Here is an 18,730-nt window from a genome sequence, read left to right as displayed (position 1 = left end):
GTGAAAGCTCCAGGCTGAAGCACTTCGGTCAGGACATTAGTCCGAGGACCTCGTCCACCCTCTTAACCACAATGGCATAAGATATCCTCTCCTCCGTAGCCACAGATGGCGGAGAGAGCATGCCAGTATCTGAGGAAGTTTCCAACCCACTGGATTCTCCAAGTTCCCCATACCAGTCCATCTGCTGCGCAAAATCATCCTTTTGTTCTAAAAGGTCCATAGACCCCTCCCATTCCTCTCCCAAGCCTAAAACATCTTCAAAGATTTCAGGCCATATTATAGAATCCCTGGGTTCAATCGGCGTCAAGCGACACTGTTCCGACTCCGTGTCGTCGGGGATGACACTATCGGTGGGCACCGACTTCAGGTCCGACGTCGGGAGAGGTCGCAATGGCACCACCAGCATTGACCCGGGATCGGATTCCTGAGGTCACTCCAGCGTCGTGGCAGGAGCTGGCGGCGTCAAATCCAATGGGGACTCTTCAGACCTCGTGGGGCCTGAGAGCACACCAGATGCGTCGACCCACTCAAAAGCGTGGCGCATGGCCTCGTAAAGTTCTTTATTTAGAGAAGTAGCTGTGCCGGATCCGCTTGGACTTCTTTTTGTGCCTCTTTCCCAAGTGTCACAAAGCCCTCGAGTGGGACGAAAAGGACTTTGGGATCCTGGAGTGGTCATGCAACCTCCTCCTCTTCAATCAGGACCGGAATCTCCTTGGAGACTTGCTTGATGGAGTCGACTGCTGGGCCGCAAGAAGCTTCATAGCCCGCTGCCGCCTGGCCTTCGGAGTCATAGCCCAACAGTTCAAGTACAACTTGGAATCATGATCGCGCTTGAGACATCAGAGGCACACATGGTGGGGGCCGGTAACCGACATCATGCGGTGACAGGCACTGCACGACTTGAACCCTGTCTTCCTCAAAGACATCCTTGCACACAAAGTTAGCTAAAATTTCACGGACAGGAAAATTCGAAAAAAGGCCTGCCAAAAAAGCAACACTGGGGTAGCTCTGCCCGGATCGGCGCTTAACTGGTGCGGAAAGAAAATAACTGACGTCCGCTCATCTGGGTGGCGTTTATATAGGTGCCTGTGACGTCATAACCGACGCTACCGACGTCACGCAGAGCTGAATGGAGCCACCCGACGGCACGCGCAAGGGATATTGCTCGAGACAACGTTTCTGGACCCAGCCTGATGCCTGGGAAATTCAAAAGTAAGGAATCTGCTGCTAGAAGTCTCTATCAGATAGCTTGCTCTAAGCAATTTGCACCACCCAGGCCAGCTTGAAAGACTTTTTTGGCTGTATCCTTAGCATCTTGAATGGTTTTAGCCAATTCTTCTAGGCCCGGCAGCAACATTGCCCTGCCCTTATCCCTGAGGGCGTCTTAAGAGACATACCTTGTTTACAGACCTCAAGGCTAGACGGCCAAAGAGAATATTCAATTTCCAAATTCCTCAATCTTTTTCGACTTGCAGTCCTGGGGGTCATGGGAAAGTATTAGGATTCATCCCGCTGGTTTAAGTTCGGACCACCACACTATCTGTGGCGTCTGCTCACCTGCCTGTTCACTGGTGAGCAAGAGCAAGGCATAGACCAAGTGCTCATCAGAGTTTAAAATAAATGCTTCTCTGAATGTAAGTATTGGCTGACAGGAAGCAGACCCAGGTTGTTCCGCAGTCAGCACCAAATCCCCCTTCCGTGCCAGCGACGCTGGGACCGCAGTTGATTAAGAGGAGCCAGCACAGATCATGGACCCAAAATGGAAGGTGGCACCAGAGTTTGCAGTTCGAGATTTGCACCCGACTGTGAAAGAGACTCAAACCAATCTTTGTTCAAACTTGAAAACTGGTTGAGCAAGAGTGGCCAAACACACAAGCGGGCACAGAATACCAGTGCCCTAGTATAAAGTAGAGGATAGGGTCTGGTTATTTTTCCTGCATTTGCGTTTTAGAACTCATACATTTAATGTATTTGTATGTTTCTATGGTCCTTTCACCATAACTCTAATCATAAACCCAGACACAGTTCCCCTTAAGTTACCTCCCACCTGGCAAATACATCCTTCATTTCATATATCCCTGTTAAAACCCACACAAGAATCTTACTTGAAAAAGACATCTTATCCTTCTAAACCTATCCTTGTAGCTGGCTATGGAGAGTTCATTTTTAAAGAAATTGGTGATCCTTGTATTTTCAAAGGAAAACATCAGTATTTGATTAAATGAGAAGGTTGAATACTATATGAAAGAATTGTGAACAAGCTCTCTCTAGCCGCACTTCTTACTTTACTAAGAAATTCCATGGTCAGCAGCCTGAACCACCAAGTATTTTGAGGAGGAGCAGATTGTCAAGAATTCTCAAGTACATCTCCATTCAACATGTACAAGTCCGCATTCTCCGGTTTACCAATGCTTGACTGATGCGAGTGTCTCACGACTGCTGACCGGCAAAGGACAGGGCTGTGGTAAGCATGCCATCTGGCCCGATGGCCGGGGGATGTATGTACCTACAGTTAGCAGGGTGGGTTCTGGTATTAAGAGTGTGTGTCCTGTTCATTAGGGGTATTCTTCAATCAATCATCAATCAATCATGGCACTTGTATAGCGCACTACTCACCCGGAAGGGTCTCAAGGCGCTTCTACTGACCACAAGAGTTAGATGTGCACTGCTTTTTTCCGAGTAAATATGCTTACAATGGACATGCTTTTACAGTCGCTAACAAGATTCAGGCGTCGAACGCCTCTCTTTGGCAGTTTTCCATGGATGTTGACAATTTGGCTCCCAATACTGGGAGTTTGTTTTCTGATATGCCTTGTCATGTTTTACCAACTGGGTTGGAGTCATATCAGCGTAGTTGTTGTATGCAATGTTTCTAACGCAACATTGCTATGATTACTTCCCGCGCTATCGAATCCAATCTTTCGACCTCTTCATAGGTTAGGGGCTCTGAGAAGTGATTCAGCGCACCCCAAAGTTTATCTATGTTGGTTACTTGTTCTAGGTCCTCCTCGCTCTTCTTGTTCCTCCTACGCCTACTGTACTACTGGCCTGTCTTGATCTACTTCCCTGAACTTCCAGAGTTTTTTTTCCTGCTCTCAGTTTTACTTCTGGGAAGTGGGGTTGTCTCTAATCTGCATTTATATTGCTGTTCTGCTTCTGGAGCAAGGAAAAATTAGAAGAGTGTCTGGCTACTTATTGGTTCTTACAAATGGTACACTTCTTTGCAGCAGGAACATCCTTATACAAACACAAGAGATACTTAGTTTGTGGATCCTCCACAAATATCTTTCTTGCTGCACAAGACTCAAATATTCAAGAGGTTTTTCTTTCCTGGAGTGTTTGTCATGACGTCACAGATGTCTTTGGGATTAGCCACCTAACCACAAAAAGAAGATTGAGATTCACCTTCGGCACAAAGAGGTAAAAGATGATCAGTCCAGGGACCAAAAAGCTGAAAATTCTTTGAAAAGATCACTTTTCAAGAGTAGAAAGTTCCAAATCATTTACCAGACGCGCCGTACAAAATCTGAACAGCGGAGCCTCTGAGAGGGAGTGGAGTTCTGTGTCCTTCCACCTAACTGTCTGAAGATCGGGTCATAAATGAGGAGGACAATGACAAGTAGTAAATTCCTATTCCTACTTTCAATGGAATCGGACTGTATATCCACACTGCTATGCTAACATTGCTTACCAAGGGTTTCCAGGCTGGCATAGGGGAATACCTCAAGCCTGTGAATCTATGAAAGATCCATGCTTGTAAAGCAAAGCTGCAGTGCAGTCTGCCAACCAGAGTTGGCCACAACAACTAGGCATTCAGCCACGAAGAGCCAAGCAAAAACACATATGGCGCACAGTTTAGTATGGTTAAGAATCAGCAAAACATGGGTGCAGACTTCCTGAAGGGGCGCATCAGCACTGGATGCTGCTATCAGGGTCTGGCACCTGCAATGCAAAAGTGCAATCTGCTCAACTGTGCTGAGCAGCAAAGCAGCAGCAAACTCTGATGACGTAGGGTGGGCAGCAACAAAGCAATTTACCTAATGATTGGGCCTGTAGCAGTAAAGCAACAGTGCACTCACTCTGAGGTGAGTGCAGAAGGTGTCAACAATAGTGCTCTCTCCTTATAGGAGCTTACCAGCATCAAAGTAACACTGCTTTAATGAGTAAAAAGTGAGAACACATTTGTGCAGTATGCCAGAAAACACTGAGCTGCTGTAAAACAGAGGAATTTTCTGAACACCATGCAGCTTGGTAACAAGTGCTTATAACCAGCAAAGCACCAGGATAGCCTGCAGACAAGATTCAGGGGTGGAATAAAGTAAGGGATTTGTTTGCCTGACACAAACTACTCAACAGTGTAGTTTGACCAAAGACTCAGCTGCAACAAAGCAACAGTGCTGTAGATCTACAATGGCGGAGCAGCAGTGAAGTGAACCCAAAAGAGAAGAGTCTGAAGCTAGCTGCTGCACAACCGTATTATCTGCCCGAAGGGGCTAAGTGACAGAAAAGCCTATCTGCAGGGCCACAAGTAACAGAGTAGGGTGCCTGAAGGAGCTACTCATTCGTGCAGTCCAACCAAAGAGCAGCAAAGCAACAATGTAGGCTGGGGCATAGCTAAGGACCAGTGCTGTGTGGCTGGGGGAGCTTATCAACACTGTAGTCTGAAGAGAGATAGTATGCAAAGCAAAGCTCTGAAGGAGCCACACAGCAGTGCAATCTGCCTGAGGTGACTGAGAAGCATCAACAATGCAGAATGCCCCATGGCTGATGCTCAGCTCCTTTAGGCAAAAGCAAAGAAATGGTCCAATCTATCTGAAGAGGCTGAGCAGCAGCAGGGGCAACACTGGACACAACTTACAGACCAAGGGAGGAGGTAGGACAAGAGTGCGCTCTTATGGGACAAGACCGGAGAACAGGGAGAACCTTTTCAAGCCTTCACAAAAGGTTCACGATTAGGCAAACATTTAATGCAAGACTTTGGTTACCTCAGTCAGGAAATCATAGTTTCATGCAAGGCAGACAAGCAGAAGGTGATAGTCAAAGAGTGTGGCAGCGTGGGCTTATGCTGGAAATCACACCGATAATCACATAAGCATTATCAAAAGGTAGAACACTCACACAAGATGGGCATTACAAGGAAATCAGCAGCAAACTCCAAAGGCACAGTATGGTAAACTAAAGATGCCTTGAAGGACGTCGCCATCTTGAGAAGGACAACCCACGAGCTGTCCCATTGTTGGATTACCAAATTTGACAGTCAAACTGGATGTATTTTGCCAAAAACCCACAATCCTTTAAAATCAATACTTGGGAATTGTAATAATCCATTCATGACTATCTTCAAACACCTTCACCTTTGAAGGGGAATGGTTAAAATGCCACCATGAGATTGAATTTCGTTAATGATCCTGCTAGAACTGAGAGGGTATGTGGGGGTTGGAGCAACAATTCAAGCACGCACATACCTGCTAGTTTGTCCCAATTCTAGATGGCTAAGATACAAATGGTCGCTCCTTTTGCTGTGCCTAGGCTGGCACTTTAATGCTCTCTTTGGCAAGACAAGACATTTATTTCCTCGGGTCAAATGGAGCACATGTGAACTTGTAGCACTGCCTACTCTTATATCAATGTCAGAGGCAGTGTTTGCTGTGAGACAGAAGCCTACCAACCCAGACACTTCGACACAAACTTAATGCAATATATAGTTGATCAGTCTTGCACTTACAACACAAGACCACACAGTCTCTAGTACAGCATAAGGTGGCGCCTGATCGATGTAATAGCATAGCTTCCAGTATATCATGTTTCGAAGGGATCATAACAATCGACTGATGCACCAAATCTTCTATGATGTGTAAATATGGAAGTGAAAAACATTGCACTGACAAGTGATCCACCTGGCAATCCCAGGCAGCTTCCAATCCCCTCCTCCCCATGCGTCACTGTTTCTGGTCATGGAAATGGGCATGGAAGCATGCCAAGAGAGAAAAGATGGAGACCCATATTTGATGATCTTACCGGACTATTTTTAGTTTCATCGCCTCAGCTGCCCGCTTGCTTATCTTCCTGCTGCGAGCTCCATGCCCCGCCCCTGGCTCCAGGGAACAGGGCGAAGCGCTCAGGGCGTTCTCATTGCGCGCACTCCTCATCTGTTCCGTTGGAGCTAACTGGGCGAAGCGCGCAAGAGTGCACGCAGCTCGGCAGCTCTCTCTAATGCCCGACAGGCGGGGAGAACAGAAAAGGAACACGTTACTTCACCGCTGGCTCTCCATGATGCATTTGCAGAACAGTCCAAATCTTCAATTGCTGCCATGTCTGAGAAGATGTCAGGACGTTAACTTGCAATAATGCAGCCTGTCTTTCCCCTAGTGCAATGTGTACATACATACATGCTCCTGCTCTTTGTTCTCATACCAGCTCCTCCTCAGTAAACTGAAGATGAAAGAGACACAAATGTGGGGAAGGTGAATGGGCCGGAGGATCTGAAGAGAGAACGTTGCCCAAAGAGAAGCAAGATTCAAGGGAACAATTGTGTTCATCTGATGATGTTCTCTTCAGAGATCCTTGGCCAGTGCTAACATTTGAACAAGGTCACCACATTGTGTGTGCTGGGAATTTCACTGGGCAGAACTACATGGGAAGAAATGGCTGCCATCCACACTCTCTAACGCACCACACATAATACAGTTTTATAGCTGCCCCTCCTGAGCTTGAAAGAAAGAGATCCCTGCTTACATCAAGGATTATGCACTTCAACCTGACAGAGTAGTCTTAGAAGCTGGGGGTGGGGGGTCTGACACATTGTGATGTTCCTTCCCTGTGAACTACCTCTAACTCAAGGGTGTTGTTGGTACTTGTAGAGATTCCAGTCAAACTATATGAATGCCTCTCCTACGAGAACTAATACATGGTTAGCATTTGAATTTTTATCAAACGTGTCAAAGCGGTCTGTTTTACTTGGATTATCCAAACACTGTGTGACGACATTCAGAGTCACTAACAATGCTCAAAGTGCATTTTGCCTAAAATGTAGTGAAGTGAGAATATAACTTCTGCTGTACATGCGCATTTGCTTTCAGCTAAGAGAAAAGAACAGATAAAGCGCTTCACTTATATTTAGTGGTGCAATGGTAGCTGTGAAGAGGTATGGTATGAGTAAGTGATTTAGTCTCCAACTGCTGTAGGACACAACACTGTGTAAGCAACAAACCCAGAACTACTTTTCCTGTTGATGCTCATACGAGGTCTTTAATAGACTATACCTTGATCCAATAGATATTTGATACCAAGGAGTGTTTTTGTCTCACGCATTCTTATGTGCTACTTTCTTCACTGTGCACGTCTTTGGCATTTGTATAAGGCTCGGTGTGTTCAAACCAATGAGCAGAATTTGTGCCTGTGTCTGCAGATGTACTGCCAATCCTTTCTTAGTGGGTAAGACATATGGGCATCAACTCCACGTTAGATTGCTTTTGGCAGAGCGGGGAAGCGCACGTTGGGAGTGACGAGAACATAGTATGATGACCAAGGGTATTGTGAGAGTAAGAAATAAATAATAAGAGGAGAGATCCGGAGCAGGAACAGGTTCTGGGGAGGAGGGTGAGCACATGTGTATCAAGAGCACCACACGCTAAAAACAAATGCTAACAGGGTAACATCTTTCATTTGTAGCATGTGTGGTAGTTTGGCTGTAGATGCACATTCTCTGCATGAACTGTAAGGGAGTAAGCCCGTAGATGGGGCAGATATTCTTAGCACTGTCTGGACAACTACAGCCAGTTGACGGGCGAAGATATCCACACAATAGAGTATTGTAAACGTGTGTGTGGGGTTGACCAGGTGATGCTTTACAAATGTCAGTCTGCAGGGTACTGCACAAAGCCCACGGTGGTGCCATTTTTGCAGGTCAAGTGTGGCTAAGGGCAGTCATTTGAATTGGTAGTGCTGGTCACTTTCCCCACAGCAGAGGTAGTGCAGGTGGGTGGGGTGGTTATGTGAAAGTCTGTGTACTAGAGGGCTAACACCATCACGTAGTTGCCTTGCTGGAGCAGAGGAATGACAGGCTGCAGGCTTGTCATGTGTGAACATTCTGACAAGATGGAGTTGTTGTGGCGCCTGAGGTCCATGATTGGCCTGAGGGAACTGTTCTTGGGGAAGAGGAGGTAATGAGAATTGACGCCCTTACCCATGAGTGCGGAGTGCCCTCTCTATTGCACCCTTGAGGAGGAAAGCTTGCAGCTCATCCTGGAGAAGGCGAATATGTTCTCTGCTGAGAGTATGTGTGCATGGTGGATGTTTGGGGTGGGGGTGCTGAATAAGCGGTCGTGAGAAGACCTAGGAAGTAGCCGTTACGAACAACTGTCTGAGTGCACTGAACTGAGGTGATTTCATCTCTGCGGAGAAGGAAATCATGCAGCTTCCCCCGTGAGGAAATGATATGGTGTGATTGTGTTACTTCACCATCTAATACACTTGCCAACCCCTTTAGGACAAGTAGGTTCTGTCTGTAAATCACTCAGATCAACCCTGGGTAGCTTTGGCACTGAGCAGCAAGGCTTACACAGAGGAAAAGTTTTAAGAAATTAAACAGCTCCAAAACAATTGAAGAAGGAATCGACATGCCATTCAAGAAATCCGACCAAACCAATTCATAAAAATAGACTATATTTTTATACGAATTTAGACACCAGAATGAAAAAAAATCCACCGGAGGGTTTCCAAATAAAATATAGATTTTACAAACAACAATAAATCAGTGCACTTTCACTCAACTGTGAACCAGCGTTGCCAAAATCAATGAATTAGGCACTTAGAAACTTTTTCAAGGAAAACTTAGGTAAGTGTCACTGCAGTCGGTTAGAAGTACTAGGGGCGATCACTCCGGCATGGAGCTAGTCAGGGGGACCAGCAAGGTCCTCAAGAACTGTTACATTGACAGGTGAAGTAGTCCTTCAGCAGTTAAAGGTACTTTATCTGTCTTGCATATGATTCCTATGGAGTGGTCCTGATACAAGGGATGAAGGATGCTAAAGATGCTGTGGATGTGAGAGGGTTGATGGAATCTTCCAGCAGGGATTCCTTGATCCATGAAGACGGTGAGGGGGGTCTTGTACGCAGGGTCGACATCCGACAAAGTCCTCTCCGGTCTGGCTGAAGCCTAGTACCACTGGACTACCAGCTGCCCGCTGTTGAGGTTACAGGCAAATCCTTCCTGGATCGATAAGTTGTCTTCTGAGGGTCCCAGCGACTCTCTAACAACACTTCCGGGCTCAGTGAAGTCGGGTGTAACTTTGTGTGTTAGGTCTTCATCCTTGGTGCTGTATATTGGTGGCGGGAGCGGTTTGAAGACTTTGGGCTACCAACTTGCCCCAGCAGGCTTCTTCAGCTGTAGCGTCCCTGTGCTGCGAACAGGAGGCCAGTCAGGAGGCCCTTGGAGTTCTCTAGGTTTGACTAGGCTCTGGCGACTTCTCCCAAAACAGGACACAGCAGGTACAGTCACTTCTCTTCTCTAGCCACCAGGTGCAACAGCTGTAGTCCTCGTCGGTACAGCCTCTCTTTGCTGGCCCCTCGTTGTAGCAGGACAGTCCTTCGGTCCTTCTTCCGAGTCGGTCAAGATCTGCGGTCTGGGTGCCAGGGTTACCCTCTTTATGCTCGGAAGCCGCCCTCAGGGCAAGATGCGGTTGGTAGTCAATGGCCTACCAGGTTCCCTCCCACCTGATGACCACTTCCTGTGGAGTGTGGTATCTGACTATCCCAGGATACACCATTCTGCCCACACCCAAGATGGCCAGACTCCTCTTCTGGTGTACAGACCTCACTAGCCCACACCGGGTGTGGCTACCTCAGGGCTACAAGCCCCAAGAGAAACCGATTTGGCAACTGGCTTCTCTTTGCTCCGTGTGCCAGCCTGTCTACTTCAGCACTGGAGCAGACGACCCTCCTGGTGTCCCCCATCTGCTCTTCAAAGGCAATTTCACCATTGAAGACTGCCTTTTGGAGCTAACACATAAGTGGCTTCCTGAAGGAGGGAGATGCTACCTCTATGGCCCGCAATCCCTCATTGTTCTCCTTCCTGAGAGTCATTAGCAATTCTCTCCAGGAGGTCAGAAAGCTGTCTCAAGGAGCAGGCTCCATGTGTGCCAGGGAAGACTTAGGAGTTTTAAAGGTAAGAGAGTGGCAGCTTTGCTAAAGCTGCACACTGCAACCAGCCACATTAATTTCGACTTGAGATACAAGTTGGGCTTAATTTAACAAGTAGTTTGATACCTAGTAGTGCCCACTTTGGTTGCACCATTCAGGAGTTAGCACAGCTGAGGTGCCAGCGTGTAACTCTATACTCGTCAAAGGGGCGACCAAGTCTTTCCATAGCAAACGCAGTTGTTTCACGTATTTTACTGTCAGTGCATGTACAGTACACATCCTGCCTGCGTCATGTGTTCAGCCCTGCCTTTAGGGCTGAATAGGACTGCCAGTGGGGTGACTTAAGCACATGTCCAGGGGAAGTGGTGGCTTTGCCATTGCTCTTAAGGGCAAAGTTGAGCTAGCAGTGCACAACTGTTCTGCCAGGTGGGGGGGGGGGCACCTGAAGGTAAGCAGGTCTTCGGTCTGCCGTAGGAGGATGTGGAGGGTGTTCCAAGGAGAACGATCTGCCGCCAGAGGTCACCCTTCAGATGTGAGGGACGGTAGCAAGGGTGCAGTTGAGGTATGCTGGTCCGGTGTTGTAGAGTGCCTTGTGTGTGTGGGTAAGGAACTTGAAGGTGATACTCTTGTTGATGGGCAGCCACTGCAGGTCTCTTAGGTGGGGTGAGATGTGGCTGTGTCGAGGGATGTCGAGGATCAAGCGGGCAGAAGCATTCTGTATGCGTTGCAGTCGTTTCAGCAGTTTGGCCGGGGCTCCCGTGTAGAGGGTGTTTCCGTAGTCCAGCCTGCTGCTGACGAGGGCCTGGGAGACCTTTCTTCTTGTGTCAGTGGGGATCCACCTGTAGATCTTGCGGAGAATACGGAGGGTGTTGAAGCAGGAGGATGAGATGGCGTTGACTTGCTTGGTTATGGAGAGTGTTGAGTCGAGGATGAACCTCAAGTTGCGTGTGTGGTCAGTGGGTATCAGTCGTGCTCCCAGGGCAGTCGGCCACCACGAGTCGTCCCAGCCTGAGGGGGTGGAGCCGAGGATGAGGACCTCCGTCTTGTCCGAGTTCAGCTTCAGACGGCTGTTCTTCATCCATTCAGCGACGGCTCTCATTCCTTCGTGGAGGTTGGTTTTGGCGGTGAGAGAGGGAGAGGAACAGCTGTGTGTCGTCAGCGTAGGAGATGATGTTGAGGTTGTGCAGTCTGGCGACGTGGGTGAGCGGGGTCATGTAGATGTTGAACAACGTCAGACTGAGGAATGATCCTTGGGGTACGCCGCAGATGATCTTGGAGGCTTCGGATCGGAAAGGGGGGAGGCGGACGCTCTGGGTTCTGCCGGAGAGGAAGGAGGTGGTCCAGTCCAGTGCTTTGTCTCGCATTCCTGCGTCGTGGAGGCGTGTGCGTAGGGTGTTGTGGCAGACTGTGTCGAAGGTGGCTGATAGGTCCAGGAGGATAAGGGCTGCGGTCTCCCTCGTTGTCTAGCAGGGCCCTGATGTCATCGGTAGCGGCGATGAGGGCCGTTTCGGTGCTGTAGTTGCTGCAGAAGCCGGACTGGGACGGGTCCAGGATGTTGTGCTCTTCGAGGGAGCGGGTCAGCAGTTTGTTGATGGTTTTATCTATGACCTTCGCCGGGAACGGGAGCAGGGAGATGGGCCGGAGGTTCTTGAGGTCCCTCGGGTCTGCCATGGGTTTCTTGAGCAAGGCGTCGATCTCGGCATGCTTCCAGCTCTCCGGGAAAGGTCGCGGTCTCGAAGGAGAAGTTGATGGACTTGCGAAGATGGGGTGCGATGGTGGCGCTGGCTTTGTTGAAGATGTGGTGTGGGCACGGGTCTGACGGGGAGCGGGTGTGGATGGTGTTCATGATTTTGATGGTGTCGTCAATGTTGATGTTAGTCCAGGTGAGCAGGGGGTCACTGTGGGTGGTGGTCGTGGGATCTGAGGTGTCGTTGGAAGTCGTGGTGTTCTGGTTGTCGAACCGGTCATGGATGTCTGCGATCTTGCGATGGAAGAAGGAGGCAAGAGAGTTGCACAGGTCTTGTGATGGTGGGGTGTCGTTGGTGTTGGAGCTGGGGTTCGATAGTTCGTTCACGATGTTGAAGAGCTCTTTGCTGTTGTGCGCGCTGTCGAGACGGTCCTCGAAGAAGGTCTTTTTGGCGGATCTGATGAGGTGATGGTGTTGGCGCATGGTGTTCTTGTGGGCTGCTTGGTTCTCCGGTGTCTGTTCATGGCGCCATTTCTTCTCTAGTTTTCGGCAGGTTTGTTTGGAGGTCTGGAGGTCCGCGGAGAACCAGCTGGCATTTTTGCTGGTGCGTCTCTTGGAGGGTTTTTTGATCGGGGTGAGGGTGTTGGCGCAGTCGTCAATCCAACGCCTGAGGTTGCTGGTGTAGGGGTCGGCGGGGTCAGTGGGTGAGCTTCGGGCGAGGGCGGTGTTGAGCTGGTCTTCGGTGATTTTGCTCCAGCTGCGGCGGGGGATCTGTTGGGTGCGGTGGTGCATGGTGGGTATCCGGAAGGTGAAGTGGATGCAGTGATGGTCGGTCCAGTGGAGTTCGGTGGTGTGGCTGAAGGAGATGTAGGAGCTTGCGGAGAAGATGGGGTCAAACATGTGGCCGGCGGAGTGGGTGGGCGTTATGAATAGCTGTCTGAGGCCGAGGTTGTCGATCAGGGTGGTGGAGTTGGTGTTGTTGTTATTCTCGAGGTGGAAGTTCAGGTCTCCTAGTCCATGGAGGCGAGGGCGTGTGTGCTGACGAAGTTGGCAATGGAGTCGCTGAACTGAGGCCGGGGTCCGGGGGGGGGTCTGTAGATCAGGGTTCCTCTGAGGGTGGTGTTGGGATCAGTGTGGATCTGGAAGTGCAGGTGTTCGGCAGTGCTGAGGGTGCCGTCAGAGTTGGTCGAGGCCTTGAGGGTGGTCTTGTGGATGATGGCGATTCCACCTCCTACTCCGTTGGTGCGGTCTCTGCGGTTGATCTTGTAACCGTCCGGGATGGCTATGACGATGTCGGGTGCGAGGAGTCATTCATCCAGGTCTCTGCCAGGAAGGCGACGTCAGGAGAGGATGTGTCGAGCAGGTCCCAGAGTTCAGCGGCGTGTTTGCGTGCGAAGCGGGTGTTCAGGAGTATGCATCTGAGGGGGTTGCGTCCTGTCCTGATGGGTGGATTGGCGGATCGGATGCTGGTGAAGCTGCAGTTCCAGCAGGAGAAGGGTCCTTGGGTGCGCTTCAGGCGGCCAGGAAGCAGGTGTGTGATTGTCTGGTGTTGAGTGCATGGAGGGTGCTGGCATCGTAGCTGAGACGGGAGTCGTGGCGTTCGCGGGGGCCAGGAGTTCTTGCGCTGGGCACGGTCCAGGCACGGACGGGCGCATACAGGCTTGCTTATGGCGCACCCACTGTGCGGCCACCATAAGAAGGGGAGGTGGGAGCGGATGAATGGGAGCGGGGCCACAGGGGACGCAGCGGCAGGAGAACAGGAACGGCGAAGGGTACAGAAGGGAAAAAGGGCACAGAAATAATACAAGGGGAATGAAAAGGAAGAAAACGAACACAGTAAAAACAATTAAAAACCAAAATACAGTGCAAAACAACAAAGCAAACCTACGGCCTACCACTGGCCACCAGGGATGAGGCGCAGGTGGTAGCCTGCGGGTGGAGGAGGGCCTCGAACGCGAGATAGCAGCGGCAGATGGGGCTCAAGGGCACGTCACACAGGTGGTGCTGTGCGTGCGGCGTGGGGAGCGACCTGCCTGAAGGGGCAAGTGTGCTGTAAGCACTGGGGTACCCCTCTAACTTACATGCTCTGGGTACCATTAAACTAGGGACTTACAGATAAGTTAGCCATTTCCAATTGGGTATATACCAAGCCAAGTCAACATACACTTGTAGGTTCAGGGTACTGGCACAGAGGTCTAGTTAGCAGGCCTCAGTGCACTCTTAGAGTAGAAACAACCAGCAGCATCAGTCGAAAAACTTGGGGGAGACCCTACAAAAAGAGGCATTTCCTTACACTCCCCAACAGAAGATGTTCACAGGGTGGAGACTAGAGGGGTGTGGTAGCAGGTCAAGTCATTGTTTGGAGGTGGAGGCCAATTTAGCAGGATCTCCATGACACCTGGCCTTACTTTCATTGCCCCGGTGGAAGGATTGCTATTGCCTCCAACAGCACTCCTCCTCTAGTCTGCTGCCCCCTGAAAAGATCCCCTTGAAGCTGGAGTTTGAAGGGCAACCATTGATTCTGCGATGTTGGTGTCCTCTTAATTTTTTCCTGCATTTTATCAACCTATGCCCAAATAGGTCTAAGTTGAGGAGACGCTGCTGGACCTCTGACTTAAATCTGCGATCCAGAGCCAGTCTGTTGAAGAGCTGGTGTTGACCCTGAGGAGGATGCTGGTGTTAACCCCTTGGTAGGCTGTGTCTGCGGCATCCATGGCGCAACAGGCGTTGGAGATGGTTTGGCCTTGGACATTATCTCCTCCCCTTGTTGTCTGAACTCCTCAGGGATCTTTTCACCAGCATCTCCTCTCTATGTGACCTGTCATAGCGGAAGAGTCTCCCTACAGAGTTGGCTATGCACCAATGGAAACTGCCCCTGTGGCCATCCTTTTACCCGCTGCATCAAGCTTCTAGCTCTCTTTGTCAGGTGGCCGGATATCGCCTGTGGCCTGAGCAGAGGTCTGTTTGCGGGTGATACGAACGACTTGGGAGTCAGGGGGACTTGGCTGCTGATCCACCCAGGATCTTACTACTTTTGCCATGACAAGCTCCTTGAACGACTCTGGGGTGGACTTAAGAATGCCCTTAAGCATGGGCAGTAACTGAATTGTCCACTCCGATTTCAAGAACGTTTCAACAAGGAAGTCTTCTTTCTCATAGAAGACGTGCATGTCCGCCTTGTGAAAAGTGGTTGCCTGCGGAAGGACCCATGGTATGCTGTGGTGTCGTCAGGGAGAGATGTCCTGATGGGGTAGTGATCGACGTATTGATCACCAAGAAGATTGGCGTTATAGTCATCCCCAGGGATCATCTGTAGGCCTTGGCTCAATGGGGGTGTCATAGGATCAGCAGGGCCAAGGGGGGGCGGGGGGGGGGGGAGGGGGCTGCCTGTGTCAGAGAAAGAGCATGGGCACCTCTCAAAGGACTCTAGTGGAGGCCGTAGGGGAGGTGTTATTGTGCGTGGCAGTGGTGGTGGTGGAGTCTTTTGTACATCAAATCTGGTGGTGTGGGAGGAGCCTCCTATGCTGGTACCTCCTCTTTCGAAGCAAAGTCTCTGCTGGCTTCGGTAGAGGGAGTTTGGCCAAATTCTTCAGTCATTTATAAATATACAAGCGCTGTGACCTCCCATCAAGCTCCTTTTGGAGTCTTTGCAGGATTGGCTACTTTGAAACCTCAGAGCCGCTCCAACGAAATACTAGAAGGGATGGTGTCTTCTCCTTCCTCTGCACTGAAGGAGTATTGTTTGCCGAAGATGTCGGGGGGTGTTGGGGGTGGATTGCTGGTCTTTCTTGCTGTGCCCAAAGCCTCTCCCATCAGTACAGTAGGGTATTCTCAAGTGGATGGTAAGGCAAGATGAGGAGTCAGTGTAGTGTGGGAAGAGGCACCCATGACAAACCCCCTGATGGTCCAAACAATAGGTAATTAACATGGCACCAGAAGCAAAACTTGAAGGACGTCTATTCCATAACCCTTTAAAGCTCCACATTCTCTGGAGATGAAGACCGATGAAGAGGGCATGTGCCTGATGAGGGTGCTGGGACCCCGGAGTTTGGGGCTCTCAGGCTGGACGCCAGTCTACAGAGGGTGTCAACTGGAGGAGAAGCAGTCAACTAATAGGTTTTTCAGATGACGTGAGCCCAAGTTTTCATCTTGTGGGCCCAAAAAAACCCAATACTGAATACCTGTCACATTTCGGAGCCCAGTCAGAGCCCAGTCAGTATAAGTACGCACCCAATGGCGGAAACAAATAATCTAACATGGAGTCGAAGCCAATGTGCAATACCCACTACTAGAGGATTCACAATGCATCCTGTGACGACTCAAAAGACTACTTAGAAGAAAAACAACTTGCAAGCATCTGAGCCCAACACTAGATAGCAGGTGTATGCAGATAATGTGTATCTACAACCACACATGCTACAAATGGAAGATACATTCCAGTTTTTGGCAATGGGAGCGGACATCATCATTCAGGACAAAAACGGCAGTGAGCCATTTTAAATGGGAACTATAATGCTCAGAGTTGACAATTGTTCTGCCCTCGCCTTAAAATGGGCAATGAGAAGACAGCCTCTGTATCCCGTACATAATTAGCGAAGCACATTCCTTGTTGGCTGGCAGGGCACGTGTGTATTTATTCATGCATATCAAGCACTGGTCGTATCCATGGTCTTGCCACCAGATTTCATGAATATTCAAGGGTAACATCACTAAGTGTCCTTCTCAGGAAATAAGCTTTATGCTACACATGACGCAGTCCTGCCAACTGGCACAAACCTTTCAATGATCTCGGTAAGAAGCAGGCTCTACTAACCGCCCTCAAAGGGAAATTGCAGGCATCAAGATCTAGGAGACCTGTATCAAAATTAAATGGGCAAGGAGCCAGCATCAATTAACAGCCTCTGATGTCATAATGTTTTGGGGCCAATGATGATCACAAAAAAGTTTGCTGCAACACCAGTAAGCAAAGGGCACCATCCCCTTAAGCAGAGCAGCAAGTGAAAGCTCTGCGTTATTTGCTGAACTGCAGAGTGCTGTTAATGAGGGGCCCAGCCCTTTTGTATCCAGGGTCTAGGATGACGTCCTTGAAAATATTACTCTTACTTGCTGATTTTTATTTATGTTTCACTTCTGTAGCTCTGATCTGCTTAAAACAGAACTCCTTTTGGCATAATTTCCCTGAAGGCAAGCCATCTGTGGCACGGTTTCTTTCTAAACTGATTTTTACACCATTGACTTTAAATGCAGGGTGAGGAAATTCATGAAGTTCATGAAGCCGTAGAGAAGGGTGGTCCGCATTCGATGCGACAGTTTGCATAGATCTTTGCATAATTAATAAACAGGAACCCTAGTGATAGGCTAAAGATGTGAAAAATAGAGCACGATTTCAGACCATCACCAGTAAAATATTGATGTTCAATGCACATGTATGAGAGAAAAAGATAGATCTCAGGAGCGTTAGATGCATACTGTGTCAAACATAGTTGCATTATTAGAAACCAGAGGCTTACAATGCTGCTGTACACCACCGTCCCTAGGTACAAAATGAATAATGGGGCTCTCTCCTGGTTCAAGAGAAAGAGACAATAGTTGGTATGGATATCTGCTACGTTAGACAGAACACAACCTCAGAGTGGAAGAGGTGTGGCGCAGCGGCCAGGGAGACTGACTTCGGAACCCGGGGGCCGGCGGCAGCCCAGCACCATATGACTCTGGGCAGTAGCTTGCTTAATCTTCTCGATGGCCCTCAGCGCCTTGACACCTTCGGGTAATTGTTTGCGCTTTACAAATACTGGACATTTACAGAGTCTACTGGACTCCAATAAGACACAGGAGTAAACGTCCTACGGAGATCCATGGACAGAACAGTACTGAGGAGGGGTTGTACTGGACTCCAATACGAAACAGGAGTAAACGTCCTACGGAGATCCATGGACAGAACAGTACTGAGGAGGGGTTGTACTGGACTCCAATAAGAAACAGGAGTAAGCGTCCTACGGAGATCCATGGACAGAACAGTACTGAGGAGGGGTTGTACTGGACTCCAATAAGAAACAGGAGTAAACGTCCTATGGAGATCCATGGACAGAACAGTACTGAGGAGGGGTTGTACTGGACTCCAATAAGACACAGGAGTAAACGTCCTACGGAGATCCATGGACAGAACAGTACTGAGGAGGGGTTGTACTGGACTCCAATAAGAAACAGGAGTAAGCGTCCTACGGAGATCCATGGACAGAACAGTACTGAGGAGGGGTTGTACTGGACTCCAATAAGAAACAGGAGTAAGCGTCCTACGGAGATCCATGGACAGAACAGTACTGAGGAGGGGTTGTACTGGACTCCAATACGAAACAGGAGTAAACGTCCTACGGAGATCCATGGACAGAACAGTACTGAGGAGGGGTTGTACTGGACTCCAATAAGACACAGGAGTAAACGTCCTACGGAGATCCATGGACAGAACAGTACTGAGGAGGGGTTGTACTGGACTCCAATAAGACACAGGAGTAAACGTCCTACGGAGATCCATGGACAGAACAGTACTGAGGAGGGGTTGTACTGGACTCCAATAAGAAACAGGAGTAAGCGTCCTACGGAGATCCATGGACAGAACAGTACTGAGGAGGGGTTGTACTGGACTCCAATAAGAAACAGGAGTAAGCGTCCTACGGAGATCCATGGACAGAACAGTACTGAGGAGGGGTTGTACTGGACTCCAATAAGAAACAGGAGTAAGCGTCCTACGGAGATCCATGGACAGAACAGTACTGAGGAGGGGTTGTACTGGACTCCAATAAGACACAGGAGTAAACGTCCTACGGAGATCCATGGACAGAACAGTACTGAGGAGGGGTTGTACTGGACTCCAATACGAAACAGGAGTAAACGTCCTACGGAGAT

The 18,730-nt window shown here is 49.3% G+C and overlaps 1 protein-coding gene across 7 annotated transcripts in view; it reads right to left on the bottom strand.

Annotated features, from left to right (window-relative positions):
- The window catches only part of CAMTA2 (calmodulin binding transcription activator 2), an 809,661-nt gene that overhangs the window by 88,657 nt on the left and 702,274 nt on the right, over positions 1-18,730 (bottom strand). For 4 of the 7 annotated variants that reach the window (XM_078668358.1, XM_078668360.1, XM_078668361.1 and 1 more), the window contains one exon: positions 6,019-6,210. The exons of the other annotated variants lie outside the window; for them this stretch is intronic. In XM_078668358.1, coding sequence (XP_078524484.1) covers positions 6,019-6,210 — 192 coding nt within the window. The remainder of the gene's footprint in view (positions 1-6,018; positions 6,211-18,730) is intronic. 7 annotated transcript variants of the gene reach the window in all.

This window comes from Lissotriton helveticus, chromosome 12 (assembly GCF_964261635.1).
Source record: "Lissotriton helveticus chromosome 12, aLisHel1.1, whole genome shotgun sequence".
Classification (NCBI taxonomy): domain Eukaryota; kingdom Metazoa; phylum Chordata; class Amphibia; order Caudata; family Salamandridae; genus Lissotriton; species Lissotriton helveticus.
Note: the sequence above shows the minus strand (reverse complement) of the source record. Positions and strands in the feature narration are given on the sequence as shown.